At 49.6% G+C, this 17755-nt stretch overlaps 8 protein-coding genes across 8 annotated transcripts; 4 read left to right on the top strand and 4 right to left on the bottom strand.

Annotated features, from left to right (window-relative positions):
• Nucleotides 1-761: 761 nt before the first annotated feature.
• Nucleotides 762-1904, top strand: N7508_005545 (CIA30 family protein; the record flags this gene model as incomplete). The annotated part of the gene is made up of 3 exons (XM_058463611.1): nucleotides 762-840; nucleotides 891-1124; nucleotides 1213-1904. 3 exons carry the CDS (start codon nucleotides 762-764, stop codon nucleotides 1902-1904), a joined length of 1005 nt encoding a protein of 334 aa, XP_058320089.1.
• A 183-nt stretch (nucleotides 1905-2087) lies between these two features.
• On the bottom strand, nucleotides 2088-3208 carry N7508_005544 (phosphoribosylaminoimidazolesuccinocarboxamide synthase; the record flags this gene model as incomplete). Its single annotated transcript, XM_058463610.1, has 3 exons — nucleotides 3027-3208; nucleotides 2566-2941; nucleotides 2088-2461 (listed from the first exon to the last, which is right to left on the bottom strand). Exons 1-3 carry the CDS (start codon nucleotides 3174-3176, stop codon nucleotides 2088-2090), a joined length of 900 nt encoding a protein of 299 aa, XP_058320088.1. The 5' UTR covers nucleotides 3177-3208.
• Nucleotides 3209-3355: 147 nt separating this feature from the next.
• On the top strand, nucleotides 3356-5968 carry N7508_005543 (putative anaphase-promoting complex subunit Apc5; the record flags this gene model as incomplete). Its single annotated transcript, XM_058463609.1, has 7 exons — nucleotides 3356-4064; nucleotides 4111-4204; nucleotides 4252-4666; nucleotides 4718-4841; nucleotides 4895-5001; nucleotides 5061-5197; nucleotides 5245-5968. The coding sequence occupies 7 exons, from the start codon at nucleotides 3356-3358 to the stop codon at nucleotides 5966-5968; spliced, it is 2310 nt and encodes a 769-aa protein (XP_058320087.1).
• A 119-nt stretch (nucleotides 5969-6087) lies between these two features.
• N7508_005542 (uncharacterized protein) lies at nucleotides 6088-7281 on the bottom strand (the record flags this gene model as incomplete). Its single annotated transcript, XM_058463608.1, has 1 exon — nucleotides 6088-7281. The coding sequence occupies one exon, from the start codon at nucleotides 7279-7281 to the stop codon at nucleotides 6088-6090; it is 1194 nt and encodes a 397-aa protein (XP_058320086.1).
• A 1461-nt stretch (nucleotides 7282-8742) lies between these two features.
• Nucleotides 8743-10700, top strand: N7508_005541 (allantoate permease family MFS transporter; the record flags this gene model as incomplete). The annotated part of the gene is made up of 7 exons (XM_058463607.1): nucleotides 8743-8992; nucleotides 9045-9140; nucleotides 9203-9408; nucleotides 9458-9877; nucleotides 9980-10328; nucleotides 10395-10575; nucleotides 10649-10700. The coding sequence occupies 7 exons, from the start codon at nucleotides 8743-8745 to the stop codon at nucleotides 10698-10700; spliced, it is 1554 nt and encodes a 517-aa protein (XP_058320085.1).
• Nucleotides 10701-11833: 1133 nt separating this feature from the next.
• Nucleotides 11834-14198, bottom strand: N7508_005540 (glycosyltransferase family 2 protein; the record flags this gene model as incomplete). Its single annotated transcript, XM_058463606.1, has 3 exons — nucleotides 11834-13087; nucleotides 13140-13859; nucleotides 13914-14198. The coding sequence occupies 3 exons, from the start codon at nucleotides 14196-14198 to the stop codon at nucleotides 11834-11836; spliced, it is 2259 nt and encodes a 752-aa protein (XP_058320084.1).
• Nucleotides 14199-14913: 715 nt separating this feature from the next.
• On the top strand, nucleotides 14914-16094 carry N7508_005539 (glycoside hydrolase family 12 protein; the record flags this gene model as incomplete). The annotated part of the gene is made up of 4 exons (XM_058463605.1): nucleotides 14914-15196; nucleotides 15243-15298; nucleotides 15353-15771; nucleotides 15821-16094. 4 exons carry the CDS (start codon nucleotides 14914-14916, stop codon nucleotides 16092-16094), a joined length of 1032 nt encoding a protein of 343 aa, XP_058320083.1.
• A 1161-nt stretch (nucleotides 16095-17255) lies between these two features.
• N7508_005538 (MFS transporter family protein) lies at nucleotides 17256-17753 on the bottom strand (the record flags this gene model as incomplete). The annotated part of the gene is made up of 2 exons (XM_058463604.1): nucleotides 17256-17638; nucleotides 17702-17753. 2 exons carry the CDS (start codon nucleotides 17751-17753, stop codon nucleotides 17256-17258), a joined length of 435 nt encoding a protein of 144 aa, XP_058320082.1.
• Between the last annotated feature and the right edge of the window lie 2 nt (nucleotides 17754-17755).

The raw sequence follows: 17755 nt of genomic DNA, 5'->3' as shown, positions 1-17755 counted from the left end.
ACAAGGTGGGCAGAGAGGCCAGCCCTAAGTAGAACGGAAGTAAACCAGAGATCCTATCGTGACTCTTATGTTGCCTCCAATTAAAAAACATACAGAGTATTTTCAAAACACATAGCCATGGGTACGGTATCGTGGCCTCGGAGTATGGGTTACAGCCAACCCTGTTTAGGTATCGAGAGGGAATTGTAACCTTCATGACTCTTTAAAGAGTTGACAGCCAGCCGTGGAATGAGAAATTGAAATAATTGATTGGCTCTCGGATGGCTGTCTTGAATGTCGGCCTCAAGCCATGTATTAGATAGGGAGGCACTGATCAGAATGTCGTCAATAGACGGCAACTAGATGGCAGTTGCATATGCCACAAGCCATTCTCTCAATTATACCTGGGAGACAGATTTGCCACCCACTTGAAGTATACAATGCTTGTCAAGTCACTTAATACATCTGCTGTCGATATAAAGTCCGAACCTCAGGAATGCCGAGTGCGGTAACCCGCGAAGTATATTGTACCAAGGAAGACCATGATGGAGCGATCGAGTGATCGAGTGAGACAACCCAAAGAATCAAACTAAGCCCCCAAAACGGCGGAGTTCAGTAGTGCAACACACATTTAGAGTAGTACGCAGTACACTAGAGGTAGACTGAAGTGAAGTAAAGTTATCTTATCAAATCAATTCACGCCACTCGGATGCCGGCCGGCGGCATTTCTAGCTCCCGAGCTCTGAACCTGGACCTCATCTCTACTCCTACAACTCCTCAAAATGATCCCAACAAAACGCCTAGCCCAAGGTGGCTTTTTCAGACGTAGTGCTGACGAATTTGGTCGCCTGTCCAGGATTGGTAACTCACACCCAATTCACAGCAAATCGCGCAAACTAACAAGGAACCAGCCTGGAACACAGAAGCCCTCCACACACCCACGAAGCCTTATTCGATCCTCAACTTCGAAGATGAAAGCACGGTTACAAGCTGCAAAACCATGGCCGACCGCGCCGTAGGAGGGTTCAGCACTGCCAGCTTAGACTTCGAATCAGCAGACCCTTCAACAAACACACCCTCGCATGCCCGGTTCCACGGCACCATCTCAACTAAACTCCCAGAGAACTGGCGAGTCGAAAGGACTGGTAAGTTTGAAAATATTTAACCCCAACTCATTACCGATACAAAGCGGTCACAGAAGATTACAAAAGCTAATCACCGGCACATGCACAGGCTACGCCGCCTTCCGCAACCAAGACAGAGGCCTGTGGCTTTTCGGTCGCCTTTTTTGGGATGTCGATCCATATGCGTACCTGGCATTACGGATTAAATCGGACGGTCGACGATACACCGTGAACGTTCAGAGTGACTCCATCGTCGACACGGATATCCACCAGCACAGACTATACACGAAACACCACCGCGTACGCGACATCGAAGATCATAATGACGCCCCTGACTCCGTAGACGAACTCTTCCCCGAGGGTATGCCTGCGGCACTCTCAGACGTACCGCCCCAATCCACGATCCTGTCGTCATCGACTAGTACGACAACATCTGGGGGAACCGGGTGGGAGACTGTTCTATTACCATTTAACTCTTTTGTTCGCACGAACCATGGTTACGTGATCGAGCCCCAGACATCGTTGATGCGCCAGCGCATTAAGAGTATTGGTATTGGCTTGACGGACCGTGTAGAGGGGCCGTTTGATTTGCGCATTCATAAGATCTGGGCGACTAATGGGATGGGTGAGGCAGAGCATGAAGAGGAGAAGCGGATTTGTGGCGCGGATGCCCTGCCTATTGATGAGGGTGTTCGGACGGGTTGGACTGAAGAGCCCGCGCCGAAGCCTGAGAGGGAGCAGCGACAGCAGAGCCCCAAGGAGAAGGGACTGAAGGGACTGAAGGGGGAGTGGGATGAGTGATCTTATTCATAGCTGCTCTATGTGTACATTACCCCTAGTGGGATTTTGGCTTTGTTACTCCCATCTAAAGTGACAACAACAATTTGGACATGAACTGGGATTTCATTTCATCCTGAATCATTCCAGAAATACATAAGGTATAGACTCGAGGGATATACTCGATAAATAGCGTCTAGACTTGTTTTAGTTACCACCGGTGATCTTCTCCCAAGCCTCCTTGTACTTCTCGGCAGTCTTGAGAGCAATGTCCTCGGGCATGCGCACACCTTCCTTACCCTTCAGACCCTCCTGGACCAGCCAGTCACGCAAGAACTGCTTGTCGAAGCTGGACTGGCCCCGGCCGATAGCGTAGGAATCCTTAGGCCAGAAGCGAGATGAGTCAGGGGTCAAAACCTCATCGGCGAGAACAACCTCGTTAGTCTCCTCATCAACACCGAACTCGAACTTGGTATCGGCGATGATCACGCCGCGCTCGAGAGCGTAGGCGTGGGCGGTCTTGTAGAGCTGGACAGCTAGCGAGGCAACAGTCTCGGCGTGTTCACCCAGGATAGCGGCAGCTGTAACAAAAATGTCAGTCTCTTGCATCTATAAACACCCACCAATGCTTAAACCAGACAAAAGACCGCAGTCACGGATTCGTCTAAGCTGTCCATATACATACCCTGATCAGGATGGATGTTCTCATCGTGCTCGCCCTGCTCAGCCTTTGTGCTGGGCGTGTAGATAGGACCATCAGGGAAAGCCTGGCTCTCCTGCAAACCAGCAGGGACCTTAATGCCGTGCACAGTGCCAGCCTTCTTGTACTCATTCCAAGCCGAGCCGGTGATATATCCGCGGACGATAGCTTCAATGGGGAGGATCTTCAGCTTGCGCACCTGCATGCTGCGGTTCTGCAGTACTGGACGCAGGGACTCTGGGATCTGGGGCGGGAGGTCGAGGGTGATGAAGTGCGTGCGCAGGGAAGGGTGCGCCTCTTTCAGGGCGTTGAACCATGTTCGTGTGCAAAGGGTGAGGAGGATGCCCTTGTTAGGGATACCCTATTAACTGGGTTAGCCACTCGATCAATTGGATATTATGGGGGGGAGAATTGCAATTGCAATTGAACTCTGGTGGGGGTTGTACATTCTCCATGATCACATCGTAGGCGGAGATGCGATCGCTCGCAACGAAGAGGAGGGTCTTGTCGTCGATCTCGTAGAGATCGCGGACCTTGCCTCGGGCAATGAGGGGGAGGGCACCCTGCAGGTCAGTGGTAGTCAGAGCTTGAGACATGGTGAATTGTGCTGAAGTTCTAAAGTTCTGCGTCATCGTCACTTTTTTTCCCGAGTTTTGGCGGGGTCCCGATTGCGGCGTTGGTGCCTCAGGCGATCATTGATATCGCAACGCGCCCTTGAGAAGCTCATTGTTGATACGCTAGAACTACAGCATGGCACAGCAGTAGCAAGCTCAGAATGACGCGTTATTTGACTCCCTGGAGGGTCTCGCTGCTGTGTCTGGTCACTCTCTACACGGATGGTGTTGTTCCCAACTCGTCTGCCATCCACGTCCTTTCGTTCCTGACCGCGGGTCTATTTCCGCTTGACCCTGCCGATAAACAATGGCAGGAGCACTACTTGCCGAGCATTGCAGAGCTTGAGAAATGTCTTACTGGTCATGAGTCATCTGTTCCTGGGCGCTCGCTTTGGGATCTGTTCCTGAAGAACCTGTGGGCTCTCGACTCAATGGATGCGCTGGAGACATTCTTCAGCGATGTGCTTCCGTCTCTGTTGGCCAAATCGCGCGATGAACAAATCCAAGACAAAGATAATGGGCTCGCCCCGGAACCCGAAGACCGCATGCGCTTATCGAGGAGTTCGCCGCTGGGCGCGTTCGTACGCAGATCATACCTTGAGTACACGCGGTTGCAGTTTCATGATTCTGTGAAGCTCTGGACTGGATTTGTCAAGTACCGTCTTCCAACATACAGTTATTGGTCACGGAGGCACCGTGGGGCTGAGGGGAAACTTGTTGATGCCAATCTTCGTGCCTTGGGACTGGATTCCTCGAGCCACTTGTCACAGGTTGTATATGGCAATATCGAAGATGACGAGGACGGTGAGGGCATTGTCAGCATCAAGGATGCAGAGAGGCTGGTCGAGTTTCAAGTTGGTGAATTGCAGAGTACGTGCTTCTCCGGTGTATCAAGGTCGTGCGCTAATGGATACAGGGATTGGAGGCAGAGTTCCAGACGAAATGAGAGCTCAATTGAAACACATCATAACCTCGGAGTCTACAACGCCACAGTTGATGTACTACCTAGAGTATGTTACCATACACCGAAACATTTAGCTTGGCTGACAACTTCCAGATATCTTGATGCATGGAGAGCCGGGGACTACACATCCGCATTTGATAACCTGCACCGGTACTTTGACTACACTATGCACACGAATGTTGACCGAAGTGCGTACCAATTCGCCCTTCTGAACCTAGCAATCATCCAAGCGGACTTCGAGTGCTTCAATGAAGCAATTTCAGCCGTGCAAGAGGCGGTCGCAATTGCTCGCGAGTCGCACGATATGAACTGTCTGAACTTCTGTATGAGCTGGTTGTATCACTTTGGCAAGGCGTTCCCAGAGCAGATGCGAGAAGTTCAAAACAGCGGGATGCTGGGTAACGAGAAAGAGGGCCTTGCTTTCCTCAAAGCCAAGTCCAAGGAGACCGACATGTGGTCTCTGTTGAGTACTACATTGCTGAGTGAGGCTAAATTGGAGATGCAGCAGGTATGAATCTTGTATGTCTTTGAAAAAATAGGGGATACTGATCTTCACTAGGGAGAGAGTCTTGCGTCGATCGTGGAATGCTTTGTGCGAGCATCTCATGTCAACGTGACAAAAGGCCTTACAACACCCACGGGTGCATACATGCTCCTTCAAGGCTCCATGTACGCTCGAATAGGTATGATTATTCAGTGCTTCATTTGGCGGTGGCCATGCTAACTATAAACATAGGAGCTACCCACCTCTCTTGGTTGAATACTGAGGTATTCCGCGAGTGCTACTTGGAGGGCCAACCCCATGATGACTTTGTCAAGATCACATTCCGAAACTGCCAAATAGTATGTGGAATTGATGTGCTATTGTTCACTCACGACACCAAGCTAACTGATCTCTACAGTTAGCACAAAAGGGCAACTACAAGGAAGCTTTTGCACGAATGAACAAAATCGAGCCAGAAAAGCTACGAGCCTTCAAATACAACAACGCCTGGACGTACTACTCCGGACTCCTACAACTACAACGACAAATCTGCCGGTAAGTACTCCATGCAATCACACCACATCCAATCTAACACACAACAGCGATGACAGAGTAGCGGTGGAACACATCCTCTCCCAACTCCAAGCAGTCCAACTCCTAGACTTCGACATGCGCCTCCTCCTAGCACTCCACTCAATCGAATTCACAATCCGCCAAGGCGACTACGGCCGCGCTCTAAGAATGGTCGAACAAGCCGCCCACGCCATGCAACCCGAAAACTTCGACGTCCACTCTCAGATCAAGCTCCTTTGCTTAAAGGCGCAGATCCTTGGGAAATCCGGACAGCCGCAACGCGGTTTCTCACTAGCAATGCGCGCAGCAAACATCGCGCATCGCTCCAAGGTCCTAGCTGACCTCTGGGTGGCCATCTGCACACTGGCCACAGTCCTATTAAGTCTTCACGAATTCGAAGCTACAGGCGAGCTGGTTGAGAGCATTATGCCCCAAATCTTGGAGTCAGATGATTACGCCCTCATTGCGCAGGCGTATTCGCTCCTCGTGGATGCGAATATGGGCATGGCCGGTGAGTTGTGGAGGCTTCAGGGCCGGGACTCGCTGTCGACAAGGAAGGAATATGTGAACCGGGCTCTTGGGTATATCGATTCGGCGTATGACCACTACGAGGAGATTGAAGATATCAAGGGCCAGACGGAAATGATGGCTAAGAAGGCTACTGTTATGCATCTTACGGGTGACCCTGTCTTGGCTAATGATTATGCGGCGAAATATCTGGATTTGCGAAGGCGACGGGGTACTGAGGCGTGATGTATTGGTATCTTTGACACGGAATAATGAACACTGAGCCTCGTCTCTATGTAAAACAATTCGATCGTCACCAGTAGAAAGTTGATAAATATATACACAAACCAGTCCTCATCAATCATTCAATCACTATCGCGCCACCCAACAAGAAACTCATCCAACAAATCATTATTCGCCTTCTCAGTCCTCTGCCTCAAAAGCTCAGCCCCAATATCAAACTTGGCATCCGCTTCAGCCTGCTCTTCATCTGACAAGGATTCACGCCTAGCAGTATTCGTATTGCGAATCCTATTCCTCCCCGCAAAAGATGCCTTAGTCTCCGGCATATCAAATTCGAGATCCACCAAATCAGACCCAAGATTGATCCTCGGTTGCATGTCTATCCCGTAAACCTTTGGGCCACGAGTTGAACCGAACATTCCATCAAATGCAGAGATCTCGTTTCCGGTGTTCAGATCGTGATATTGTCTTGTGGGATATTCAGGTGATTCCGAGCCGGACATTGTATGGTTGTCGCTGTGTTCCATGGATTCATAGCTCTGTGGTGACCAAGGCTGTGACTGCTGCAGTTCATGCTGAACTCGATCAGGATGGTTGTTTGTTTCGGCGTTTTCTTGGTGCTCGTGTTCATGCATATGCTCCCCATAATGCCTCCGCGTACATCCATCATTAAAAAACTCCTTCAGCAACAAACTCAATTGACAAAGCCTCTTCATCTGCCTCGGAGGAAGAACCTCTTCTTCCCTCTCAACAGAACCAATCTTCCTCTTCCGCCTCGAACCATCCCGCTGTTCAGCCATAGAACTCCGCGCCACAATCCCATCCTTGAAGCCCGCACCCTCGGGCGAATCTCCACACTTAGCACCCGCCTCCAATCGCAGCGTCTCTTCCTCGTCGTACGCAGTCGCGGGCTTGAAATCGATATTGTGATCTATCAAGACCTGCTTGAGATATGTGACGCGACTTTCAAGGAAGGAGACATAGCTGCGTGGCAGCTCGCGCTTGGTGAGGGGGTCGTAGCCGACACAGCGTGCGCCTGCTTTTTCACAGGATTCACAGCGTGGAAGGCGCTGGTCGCAGCGGTGTTTGCGGAGGCGGCAGCGGTTGCAGGCTGAGACGTTGCGGAATGGCGGGGGTGTGGTTTTTGCATTTGAAGCGGGAGTTGAGGTTGAAGATGGTCGCGTGCTTGGAATTTGGCGTTGTCTTGGTCTTGAGAGCTGTGTTTGTGGTGTTTGTTGGTTAGGTTGGGATGGGTTTGGGAGTTGGTTCCATCTTCTTTCTGGGAGGGGGGATGTTGGGGATGTGAGGTCTAGCATTGTGAGAATAGGTTAAATGGAGAGAAAGAAGAGAGAGGGAATCGATAAGGGAAAAAAGTACATTCGTATCTTGGAGCTTTAGTTTTGTTATCAGACAGTGGAATAACTATAGCTCGTGAATTCCGAAATGACAGCGTTCATGCTGGGCGATAAGGTTCGAATTCCGGTTGAACTCCGAAAGGCGTTTAAAACTCCGAGACATTCCGCAAGTTGCGATCTGCTGGAGGGGCTGTTCCTAACGGGGCCATTTTATATGCTGATCTGTTTAAACATAGGTTGCCGATATGGCCATGTGGTTGTAGATATTTCCATAGATTGTTATATCTCCAAAATGGCGTGGTTATAGTGCTCTTTCCGGGCTTGACATTCCAGCATGCTTCTAGAACTAGAATTCACAATGGTAGGAGCTAGACCATTCTAGGCAGGCTAAAGAGCATGGACGTACTGGGCTACACTAAGTGGACTGCGTTAAGACACTAACACGTTGGTGTTGCATGTGGATCGATGGAGGGAGGGGTGACATATGGAGTGCTCCACTATACACTGTAGAATGGAGGACATGAAGGTCAGGAGGCTCATTCATTTCCCGCGGCAAACTTGAAGTATCGAGGGAAGTTAGCTAGTATAGTATACTAGTCTAGACTAGTAAGTATGGGGGAATGAGGAAGCCAAGCTTCGGAGCGGGCGCACGGCCCGTCACTTGGCACGCGGGGTGATAGATGCCGATTCGATTTGGAGCTCGTCTCGGCATATGGCTCCAATCGGATCAGAGACCTGGGGTTCTACGGGGAATTCAACGTCTGTAACACTGGTCGATGGAGACCCTCCAGAGCTCAGGTATATGATTGACAGCTCCCCCGGATGATCCAGAACGAGTAACTGGACTTTTAGAGAATTGACACGAGTGGGACGAATGGGACGAATGGGACGAATTGGCCGTCACACAGTCCTCTCAGATATGCAGGCTGATAGGGCTGATGTAGTAAAGATAACATACCATGGAAAGAATCCTAGGATCAGAACGGAACGGATAGCTCGGGAACCAGAACAAATAGCATGTTCGAACAGAGCGGGAAACAATATCCCCTACTCCAACAGATGCATTCACTCGAAGCTCAAATCCAATAAAGCTTCCACATTCGATCATCCATAGATTATGGGGTTATGGGGGGAACACCCGCCCTCGCCGATCCCTACTCCCATCAACGCCAATTCGCATTTCTTGTTCAAAGTATCGAAGGCTAGTCGCATATTCCCTCAATTCGAACTTCTCCAATTGTCCAGGGTACTTGTTTCAAAAGCTATATAACGCCGTTCCCTCGACCCACTGTATCCATGATATCATTCAGTGTTACATAGTTCATATTCCTGACTCGCCCCCCCCCCCCCCCCCAAATCCATTCTCAATCATCTTTATCTTCTCTGAATCATTCTGCGTCTTCTATCATTGATTGCCATACCATGGCATCAGACGACACCGAAGAAGCACGGGGTGTTTCCACCGCCGTGGACTTGGAAATGACCATGACGAACGAGGACCCCAAGGTGGTGAAACAGGCGCCCGATGCTGATGAGGCTATGAAAGCCTTTGAAGAAATGCAGGGTGAAGCGATTGAATTGGATGAAGCGACGAACCGCCGTCTTGTGCGGACGATTGATTGGCATATTATGCCGATCATGTGTTTCGTCTATGCGATGAATTTTCTTGATAGTTTGTGATGCAATGGTGCCAACTTACCTGTTCTATGGCTGACCTATTCCAGAAACAACATTGTCCTACGCCAGTATTATGGGTCTGAAAGAAGATCTCCATCTAATCGATGATCAATACCAATGGCTTGGTAGTGTGTTCTACTTTGGTGAGGCATCTTGTTCTAAATTCTCTACCAAGAGAGCATGGCATTGATCTATAAAACCCCAGGCTACATTGCCTGGGAATACCCAACAAACCGCCTCCTACAACGACTACCACTAGGAAAATACTCCGCGGCGTGCATAATAATATGGGGTCTAATCCTAAGCTGCTTCGCCGCAGCAAAGAACTACCCCGGTGCAATCGCCATCCGATTCTTCCTCGGTGTTTTCGAAGCAGCCGTCACACCAGGTTTCGCACTCCTCACTTCCCAGGTATCTCCTACCATTCACTCACCTCCCCACCAAACTAACACATAAAAAGTGGTACACCCGCACAGAACAAGGCAAAAGAGTCAACATATGGTACAGCTTCAACGGCTGGGGCCAAATAATAGGCGGACTAGTAGCCTACGGAATAGCAGAAGGGTCGCGAAAACACGGGTCTTTAATAGCACCCTGGAAAATCGTCTTTCTCTTCACGGGCCTGCTCACAATCGCGCTGGGCTTTATCTTTCTCTGGATCGTGCCAGATAGCCAGCTGAACGCGCGCTGGCTAAAGAAAGAAGATCGCATCCTGGCCATTGCCCGTGTGCGTGTTAACCAGCAGGGCATTGGAAATAAGCACTTTAAATGGTATCAGGCTAAAGAGGCGCTGCTTGACCCTATGACGTGGGCTTTCTTTTTCTTTGCGCTTATTGCTGATATTCCTAATGGGGGTATCACGAATTTTTTTAGTCAGTTGGTATGTTTTTTTCCCTGTCCCCTCTTTCTCCTTATTTGTGTCTATCTATGGCTCTTTTATATTCAAGAGTCAAGCTGACAATTTCTGTTTCTGTCCGGTCAGATCACAAGTTTTGGCTACACACCTGAACAAAGCCTGCTGTACGGCACGCCAGCCGGCGCAGTCGAAGTAGTCGCCCTGCTAGCAAACGGTTTCATGGGCGACCGAACCGGCCAACGAATCTTGTGTAGTCTCGGCGGACTACTAACAGCAACAATAGGCGTCGTGCTGATAGTGGCACTGCCATTAGAAAACAATATCGGTCGCTTAATCGGGTATTACCTGACGCAGGCATTCCCGACTTCGTTCGTTGCGCTGCTTTCGTTAATTTCGTCGAATGTTGCGGGCTATACGAAGAAGACTACCGTTGCTGCTTTGTATCTGATTGGGTATTGTGTTGGGAATATCATTGGTGCGTTTCATTCACGGAAGATGATATGAATATAGATATAGACATATACTTACTCGCAATATCCAGGCCCATTAACTTTCCGCCCTCAAGATGCACCACGCTACATCCCCGCTGAGATAATCATCATCTGCTGCTGGGGCGTGTCGTTGCTTATCTTGCTTTATATTTGGTGGTGGTATAATAAGGAGAATCGGCGGAAGGCCGCTATTGTTTCTAGTCCTGATTATGTGAGGGTTGAGGGTCGGGAGTAAGTTCTACACTGTCTATTACGGAGTAGTATGCAATGCATTTCTGGATTCACTGACTGATCTTTCGTTTAGGTGGATGGATCTTACGGACCGTGAGAATCATGATTTCGTTTATACGCTGTAACGTCATTTACGTACATACTCACACGTACGTCCGCGTCTTCCATTGCGTTAACAGTAACGTTTACTGTGACGGCAACAGCAATCTGGTAAATATTTCTATGCAATGCACATGACCTGTATCTATTTCTATTTCTATTTCTATTACGTCTTCTACTTTAGAACGCTGTCCCGTCCACGGTAGATGGACATGATGACGCGGCTGGATATATATTCACCCTACATTGTGAGTGCGGTCAAAATATACTTTTCTTGGATGCAGGCCAAGCGAGATATACGTATATATATGTAGGAAAGCACGTACGGTATATGTATATTTATCCCGTGTGTGCAGAAGACCACAAGGCTGGACATATGCAAGTGTACATGTATACCTAGCGTGCCAAGTTTATAGCGGCGGGACGGGAAAGGGAAGGGTCAAAAATACGATAAGTAGATATCAATGAGCTAGGAAAATAGGATTGGCAGTTGACAAGTAATTAATCAAATCATATTAACATTTGGATTCTCATGTAAAAAAGTACGCGACCCAATGCAATTTCCGTAAAAAAGAGTGTTCACCCCTCGCTGGAATAAAACGGAGCAAACCAAAATTACCAGAATATGCAAAAACAACCCGAAATACAGAGTACATCGTACGAACACAGCTGAAAGATTAAGCCGAAAAACTGCATACTCGGACATATCAGAGACAGGTCATATCACATGGATACCCAGGCAACGTAATGCGCTGCGCCCCTATAATAACCGCCGATCACCACGCGATTGGGCGGGAGCGTTATATTAGCCATGCAAGGTGAAGAAAGTAAACAAAAGCAAATGTATCAATTCGGCCGATCTCTCGGATGATATAATGTAAGGTAAGATATTTATAAGATATGATTTGATTTACCCACTGGGCAAATCAAAATCAGATGCAAAGCCCAAGGCGTAACGCCACCGATCCAGTCCCGGATTGTTGTAGATACACATAACAACGAAAACATCAAGTCAATTCAAAAAGGGAAGAGAAACATAACACTCTGGGATGGAAATGACAAACACCGCATAATATTGGACCATGTGACACGTTAGCTATACAGATAGATTGCAAAATGTGTACCTGGTCTGGAACTGAAGAAAGGGCCAGGTAGCAAGTTAGAAGATGAAGGAGTAGACAAAGACCAGGATGGTCGCGATGGTGGCAACTGTGTACTCCAGTTCAAACCATGCGGCTTGGCCGCCGAAGGCAATCTTCTTGCTCTTCTTTGTTGGGTGCGCGACGCCAGTCTTGGGATCGCGGGTGAGAAGGTCCTCGCGCTCTGGCATGGTGGGTGGGTCGATGGCGTAGGAGACTGGTGTCCAGAGGGAGGTACAGATGAAGAGGAAGGTGAGAGGGGGCCAGAAGGCGTGCGTGATCAGACAGAGGATGATGCCTCTGAAGCCGGTGTTTTGGGCCCAGCAGCGGTAGGAGGAGATTACCACTGCCACGAGAGTGACGTACACGAACGCCAGGTGGAAACTGGCCATATAGTTGAGGAGGATGACGCGCAGGCGGACGAACATGTTCTTGGACTTTTTGGCATCGCGCTCGTTGAGGGTGGAGCCGAGAGAACCAGTTGGCTTGAAGGCTTGTGTTTGACCACCGAGCCACTTGGGCAGGAGGAAGGAGCGCACGATGCAGAGGGCAATGTAGGGCGACATCCACAGTTGGTAACGGGAACCTCGCTGACCAGTGTGGTAGCCGGCTGGGATGAAAAGAGCAAATTCGCACAGACGGTTGGAAATCGTGGCGGCGAAGCAGGCCCAGATCAACCAGCGCAGCTGCTCCTCGGTCGCGAAAGCGACCAGGCGCTTACCCCACAGTAGAATGATAGGAATGGCGAAGAGAGAAGCGGTCAGCAGTAGAGTGTACACACTGAGAGTGGCGTAGAGGAATCCGGAGAACCGCTGGGCGACGGTCATCTTGCGAACGGCATCACCATACAGACAGAACTTTAGCTTGGCAGCCGTGTCCACGGTACCAATAGCCCATCTTGTACGCTGCTTGAGATGTCCACCGAAGTCTTCAGGCACGGTACCGAATTGAAGCGGTTCATGCACATAAGCAGTCTTCCATCCTTTGCCAAGCATCAAAGTCGAAGTAGCGACATCCTCAGCCAAAGAGCCAAGCGGGAAGTTGCCGATCTCCTCGAGAGCCTCGCGTCGAACGATATAACCAGAGCCAGTACACCAAGCCACACCGAGCGCGTCCTTGATCGGCTCAATAACATGCACGAAGAAGTCCAGACTCTGCGCCAGGGGATCGGATGCAGGGGTATTGTAGAAGAGCTGCGGCGGGCATGCAAGGGCCATCTTGGGATCCACCAACAAGTGGGGAAGAATCGCACGAAGCCAGTCTTGTTCGGGAATCTGCAAGCTGTCAGAATGTAAATTTGAATACGGGCGGGAGATTGGTCATTACCATGTCGGCATCCAGTGCAGCCATGAACTGGCCTGCACCTCCGGGAAGGAGAGTAGTCTGTTCCAGACCGTAGTTGAGGTTACCGGCCTTGAAGTGGTGGGGCTTGCCGGGGATTTTTTCACGCGCCATGTAGTAGACATTGGGGTGGATAGCGGCGAGTTGGCTGCAAGACTCTTCGAGAGTCTTGGACCTGGCGTCATCCAAGATAATGATACGGAACTGGTCGCGAGGGTAGTCCTGGTCGCAGGCACCGCGGACAGTATCGAGCACGACCTCGTCCTCCTCTCCGCAGCAAGTAATGAAGACATCGACGGTAGGACAGTCCTTGCCGGTCAAGCGCAGCTTTGGGCGGCCACGCTTCTTCAAGGCCAGCATTGTCCAGCAGTTGTGCATAAGCGAGGGAATAGCAACAGTGATTTCAATGGCCACGAAAACCCAGGCTCCAGCGTAAGAGACCTGGGCCACATTCTGTGCCATGATGATGCATGCAATGCGCAAACCGAGATAGAACAAATAGATACCCGTGTTGGCAAACGTGAGGAATGGAACGAGAGCGAAAACCCAGCGTTTCCATCCTTTCCAAGTTTCCGCATCGTCTCGATCGTACAGACGAGCAATCGAGCCTGATTTGACCCAATCTTTGGCGAATCCGGGGGAAGCGGGCTCGGTCACGAGGGGAGCCAGACTCATGTGGGATTCACCGACGCCATTCTGCTGGTACTGTTCATCGGTTGATTAGATGCTAGCTGAGAGAAGTAGAAAAAGGGTGCATACCAGTGTGGGAGAGGCCGACCGCGAGTCGTACGGTGTTTGTGAGTCCCATGGTGTGTTTGGGAGGGAATCCGAGTTTCCAGACGTGCGTGTGGCGGGCTGAAGCCACACATGCTGGCCATTCTCATCTGTAGGGAAATGCCCCGGTCGGACCGGAGTTAGGGCTCTTGGTCCTGGGGAATAGGGAGCATATGGCTGGGGGTGTTCGAAGCTGCTGTTGTTGCCATAGCCTCGGTAGACATCCATCTCGACCTTTTCCTGATCGTCATGGCCGTAGCGTCCGTCCATATTGACGGGACAAGGCTACTGAGTAGCCTTTGAACTTGAACAGGATAAAGTAAGAGGGAAGGTTAGATCCGAGGAATGTAGTAACGAACGTGGTCAGCCCAGCTGGTTGGAATGGAATGTGAAGAGAAGAGAAAACCTCTTATCTAAGTAAATCGAGGTAAGAGTTCTAAGCCCTGAGACTAGCGCAGCCAAGCAAAGGTACGCTGTGGGCTCACAGTGGACCGCATGCGGCGAGATATGATACGCGTACAAAAATAGATTACCATTTATTTGTATTCTCGGGGTATTTTGGTTGAAAATTGTATTTTGCTCGGACTAACTACGGCGGTTACCGTTTGCGGGTACCTTTTTGGTCATGTTCCCTGAATGGTATTGTAATGAACCAGGGTCTTGCTTTTTTAATTTCAGACTGGAACCCTAATCTGACCAATCAGAGACTAGTGCGTCGATCATCTAATGGGAATTGTGCATCGGGTAACAGCGTTGCATGTGCCGTTACGGTGCCTGGCCGGTATTGTGCCTGTTCCACTCTTTCCACTGTAAAGAAGTGTACACAGAAAAGTGGTTCTTATCAGGTGGCTCTGGTGGACTCTGTCTTAGTCTCGATCGTCCACCTCCACTGGCCGATTGCCTCTCAAATTTCACTCTTCACCTTGCTTTGCTGTTTTGCTTGCTCCTTGCTATTTGCTGTTGCTCTTTGTTTGCTACTGTGAAGATGGTATTTGGTATCGGATTGATCGTCAACGCCGTCCTAGTGGCCATCCCGGTCGGGGGCAGCGTTGGAGCTTTGATGGGCATCGACGCCCACCGCTCAGCAACAGGACAAAAGCCACTGTTCACTGGTGGAAACACAGAGGATGGCACTACACCAGGTGGTGGAAGTACAGGCGACGGCGGCGACCACCACACAACCACTCCGGTCCACGGCACACAAATGACAGAGTACTGTGATCTCTCATGGGGAATTACACCACCATCCAAGACCGAGCAATACACCCGTGAGTGACTCGACTCAACAACGGGCACAATGACTGACAAACATAGTGAACCCTAACCAATGGGGTGTGACTGATACCACTGTTGGAAAGTTGTGTATGAATGTGCGTATTCCCAGTCTTGACTCGATTGATGGCTGCTAATGATCTCTGCTATAGGTGACCACTTTTAAGAACGAGACCTATCCCACAAACACTGCGCCAGAATTCTCCGTCAACTGGAAGTTCGACGCTGGACCAGAGACACAGCCTGTGCACGCCTACTCCAACATCCGGGTGGACGATGTCTTACCGCTGGCTTTGGACTCGATGCAACAGCTATACCTCGATCTACACTGGACATATGGAAGTGGTAACGCCTCGGTCGAAACTACATCCAGTGACGATTTGAAAGCTGCCAATCTCAATACCAACGTGGCCATCGATATGTTCTTGGACAGCGACAAGACTAAAGCAGAAAACGGCACCAATGCTGCGTACGAAGTCATGGTGTGGTTTGCGCAAATCGGTGCTGCCACCCAGCCCATTGGTCTCCAGAACAAATCAAAGGCAACCAGAAATTTAAATGGAACGAACTTGTAAGTTGTACGCCTACAACAGCCGGATGTACCTACTAACAGAACCCAGCGAGCTCTACGCAGGCCAAAACGGACAAGGACAGAATGTCATGTCTTGGGTTTCAGAAGAAGCTGTCAACGGCGGCTTCACCGAAAGATTCGCTGGTGACATCTACCCTCTCATCACCGATCTTTACTCCATGACGTCTGCCGACCTGAACGACATTGAACCCCCCAGCAAGGATGACTTCCTGGGCAGTTTGGCCTTTGGAACTGAGGCCTTCTACTCGGGCGAATTTGTCACTTTCTCGGTGCCGGAGTACAAGATCGACATCCGGACGTAGGTCTGGCTTTGTAAAGTGTATAATTATGAGCATTGTGCTTTACGTTAGACATGAGCGATTACATGAATCTAGTTCTTCAATTCTTCAATTTCTCATTACTCTATTTTACCAGTATGCCTTTTAGAAAACAGGATATGTAGTTACATTACTATAGATGATGACCTAGTTGCCATACTTGCCTACAAAATACCATTTCTGTTTCCGGCGATGAAAGGGTAACCTCCCCCACACTCCGCGTTGCAGACACAGATGGCACTCCACAATCACCATACATTACCCGTTACGCAGGCGAAGAATACAGTAAAGTCATGCAGTCCTCAAAACAATGCATTATCCGCCAAGTCTGACTCAAGCCTTCTGGTCATCGAGTCAAGCGTAAGCTAAAACCAAAGTACTATTCACCAGCCAATGAAACCGCCTAGCAATATCAGCACCACGCAACTATATTAACCTTAGCAATAACCACAAGCCAATGTCCACTCGATAAACATCTACTATGTCTCAAAGCCAATTAATGGCGCTGCCTATAATATCCGGCTTTCTGCTCTAAGTGCGGGCTATGCTGCTGATCGCCCCCGCAATTTCTGAATCACTCGAACCTTTGTCTTACTTTTCAAGTTTAGAGTGGATCTGCTTTTCTTTCCTTTTTCTTTTCTTCTTCTTTTTCTTTTTCTTTGTTTTTGCGGAGACGGGATGGGTGGCTGGTGTATATCATTACCGACTTCGAGGGATGCGCCGGGGTACAAGTTCAAGTTCTCCGAGGCGTTCGCCCGACCAATTTGGGTCGGGGTTTGAACTTGAAATTTTTTTTAACGTGCACAACTGGATTTGGATTTGGCACTCGTACGAAGACAATCCGGCTCAAGGATTCGCTACTTTTCTCGAATGGTGTACTAATGTCATCGGTGCAAGGGACAAAAGCGCTGAGGGACACTTCCGGCACGCAGGCTTGACCATAGAGATGTAAGATAGCTACTCCAGCGATGGCCGAGAAAATTCTTGGTGGATGACTCCTCCCTGTATTTTGGATAGTGATAGTATTATGTTCCGTGTTTCGGACATTCTTCTTGTGTTCAAGGGCATTGAATAGCTTGACTTTCGTACATCGCGGTTTCTTGATATCGAGTCTTTGTTTAACTCGATGTCAGAAAATTCCCATGCTTACGACTCACGGGCCAGCAATCCCTCAGCCTTCTGAGCACCATCAGTAGCTTCTCTGTGCGATTTATGCCCATTTTTGAGAGAATCCGCCATGACCAAAGCATCGCGACGACCCTTCTCGGCATTCGCCATCCAAACTAATGGAATGGGCAACACGATCAGCACAGCAATAAAGAAGAAACCGGTCCGCACCTGGCCAGTTGCATCAATGAGAATGCCGATCACAGCGGGCCCGATAAATGAGCTTCCCTTGTCAGTAGCTGCGTACAGGGCATAGAAAGCCGCCTCGCTGCCAGGAGGAATTAAAAGCCCAAAGAAGGACCGGCAGTATGATTCCAAGCCACCAGAGACGATCCCGTGGATGATGCCCAGTGGGAAGATCTCTCATGGCTGTTGCAGGCCAATAACTCTCCATTTCTTGACAAACGGGATGTAGGCTAGCATACCATAAAGCGGGATGATCTCGAACAAGGCAATACATAGGATAATGCCGTTCATAG

The sequence above is a fragment of the Penicillium antarcticum genome (genome assembly GCF_028974205.1).
Source record: "Penicillium antarcticum strain IBT 31339 chromosome Unknown utg000005l_segment0_segment0, whole genome shotgun sequence".
NCBI classification, from domain to species: domain Eukaryota; kingdom Fungi; phylum Ascomycota; class Eurotiomycetes; order Eurotiales; family Aspergillaceae; genus Penicillium; species Penicillium antarcticum.
This window is presented reverse-complemented; position numbering and strand designations above follow the sequence as displayed.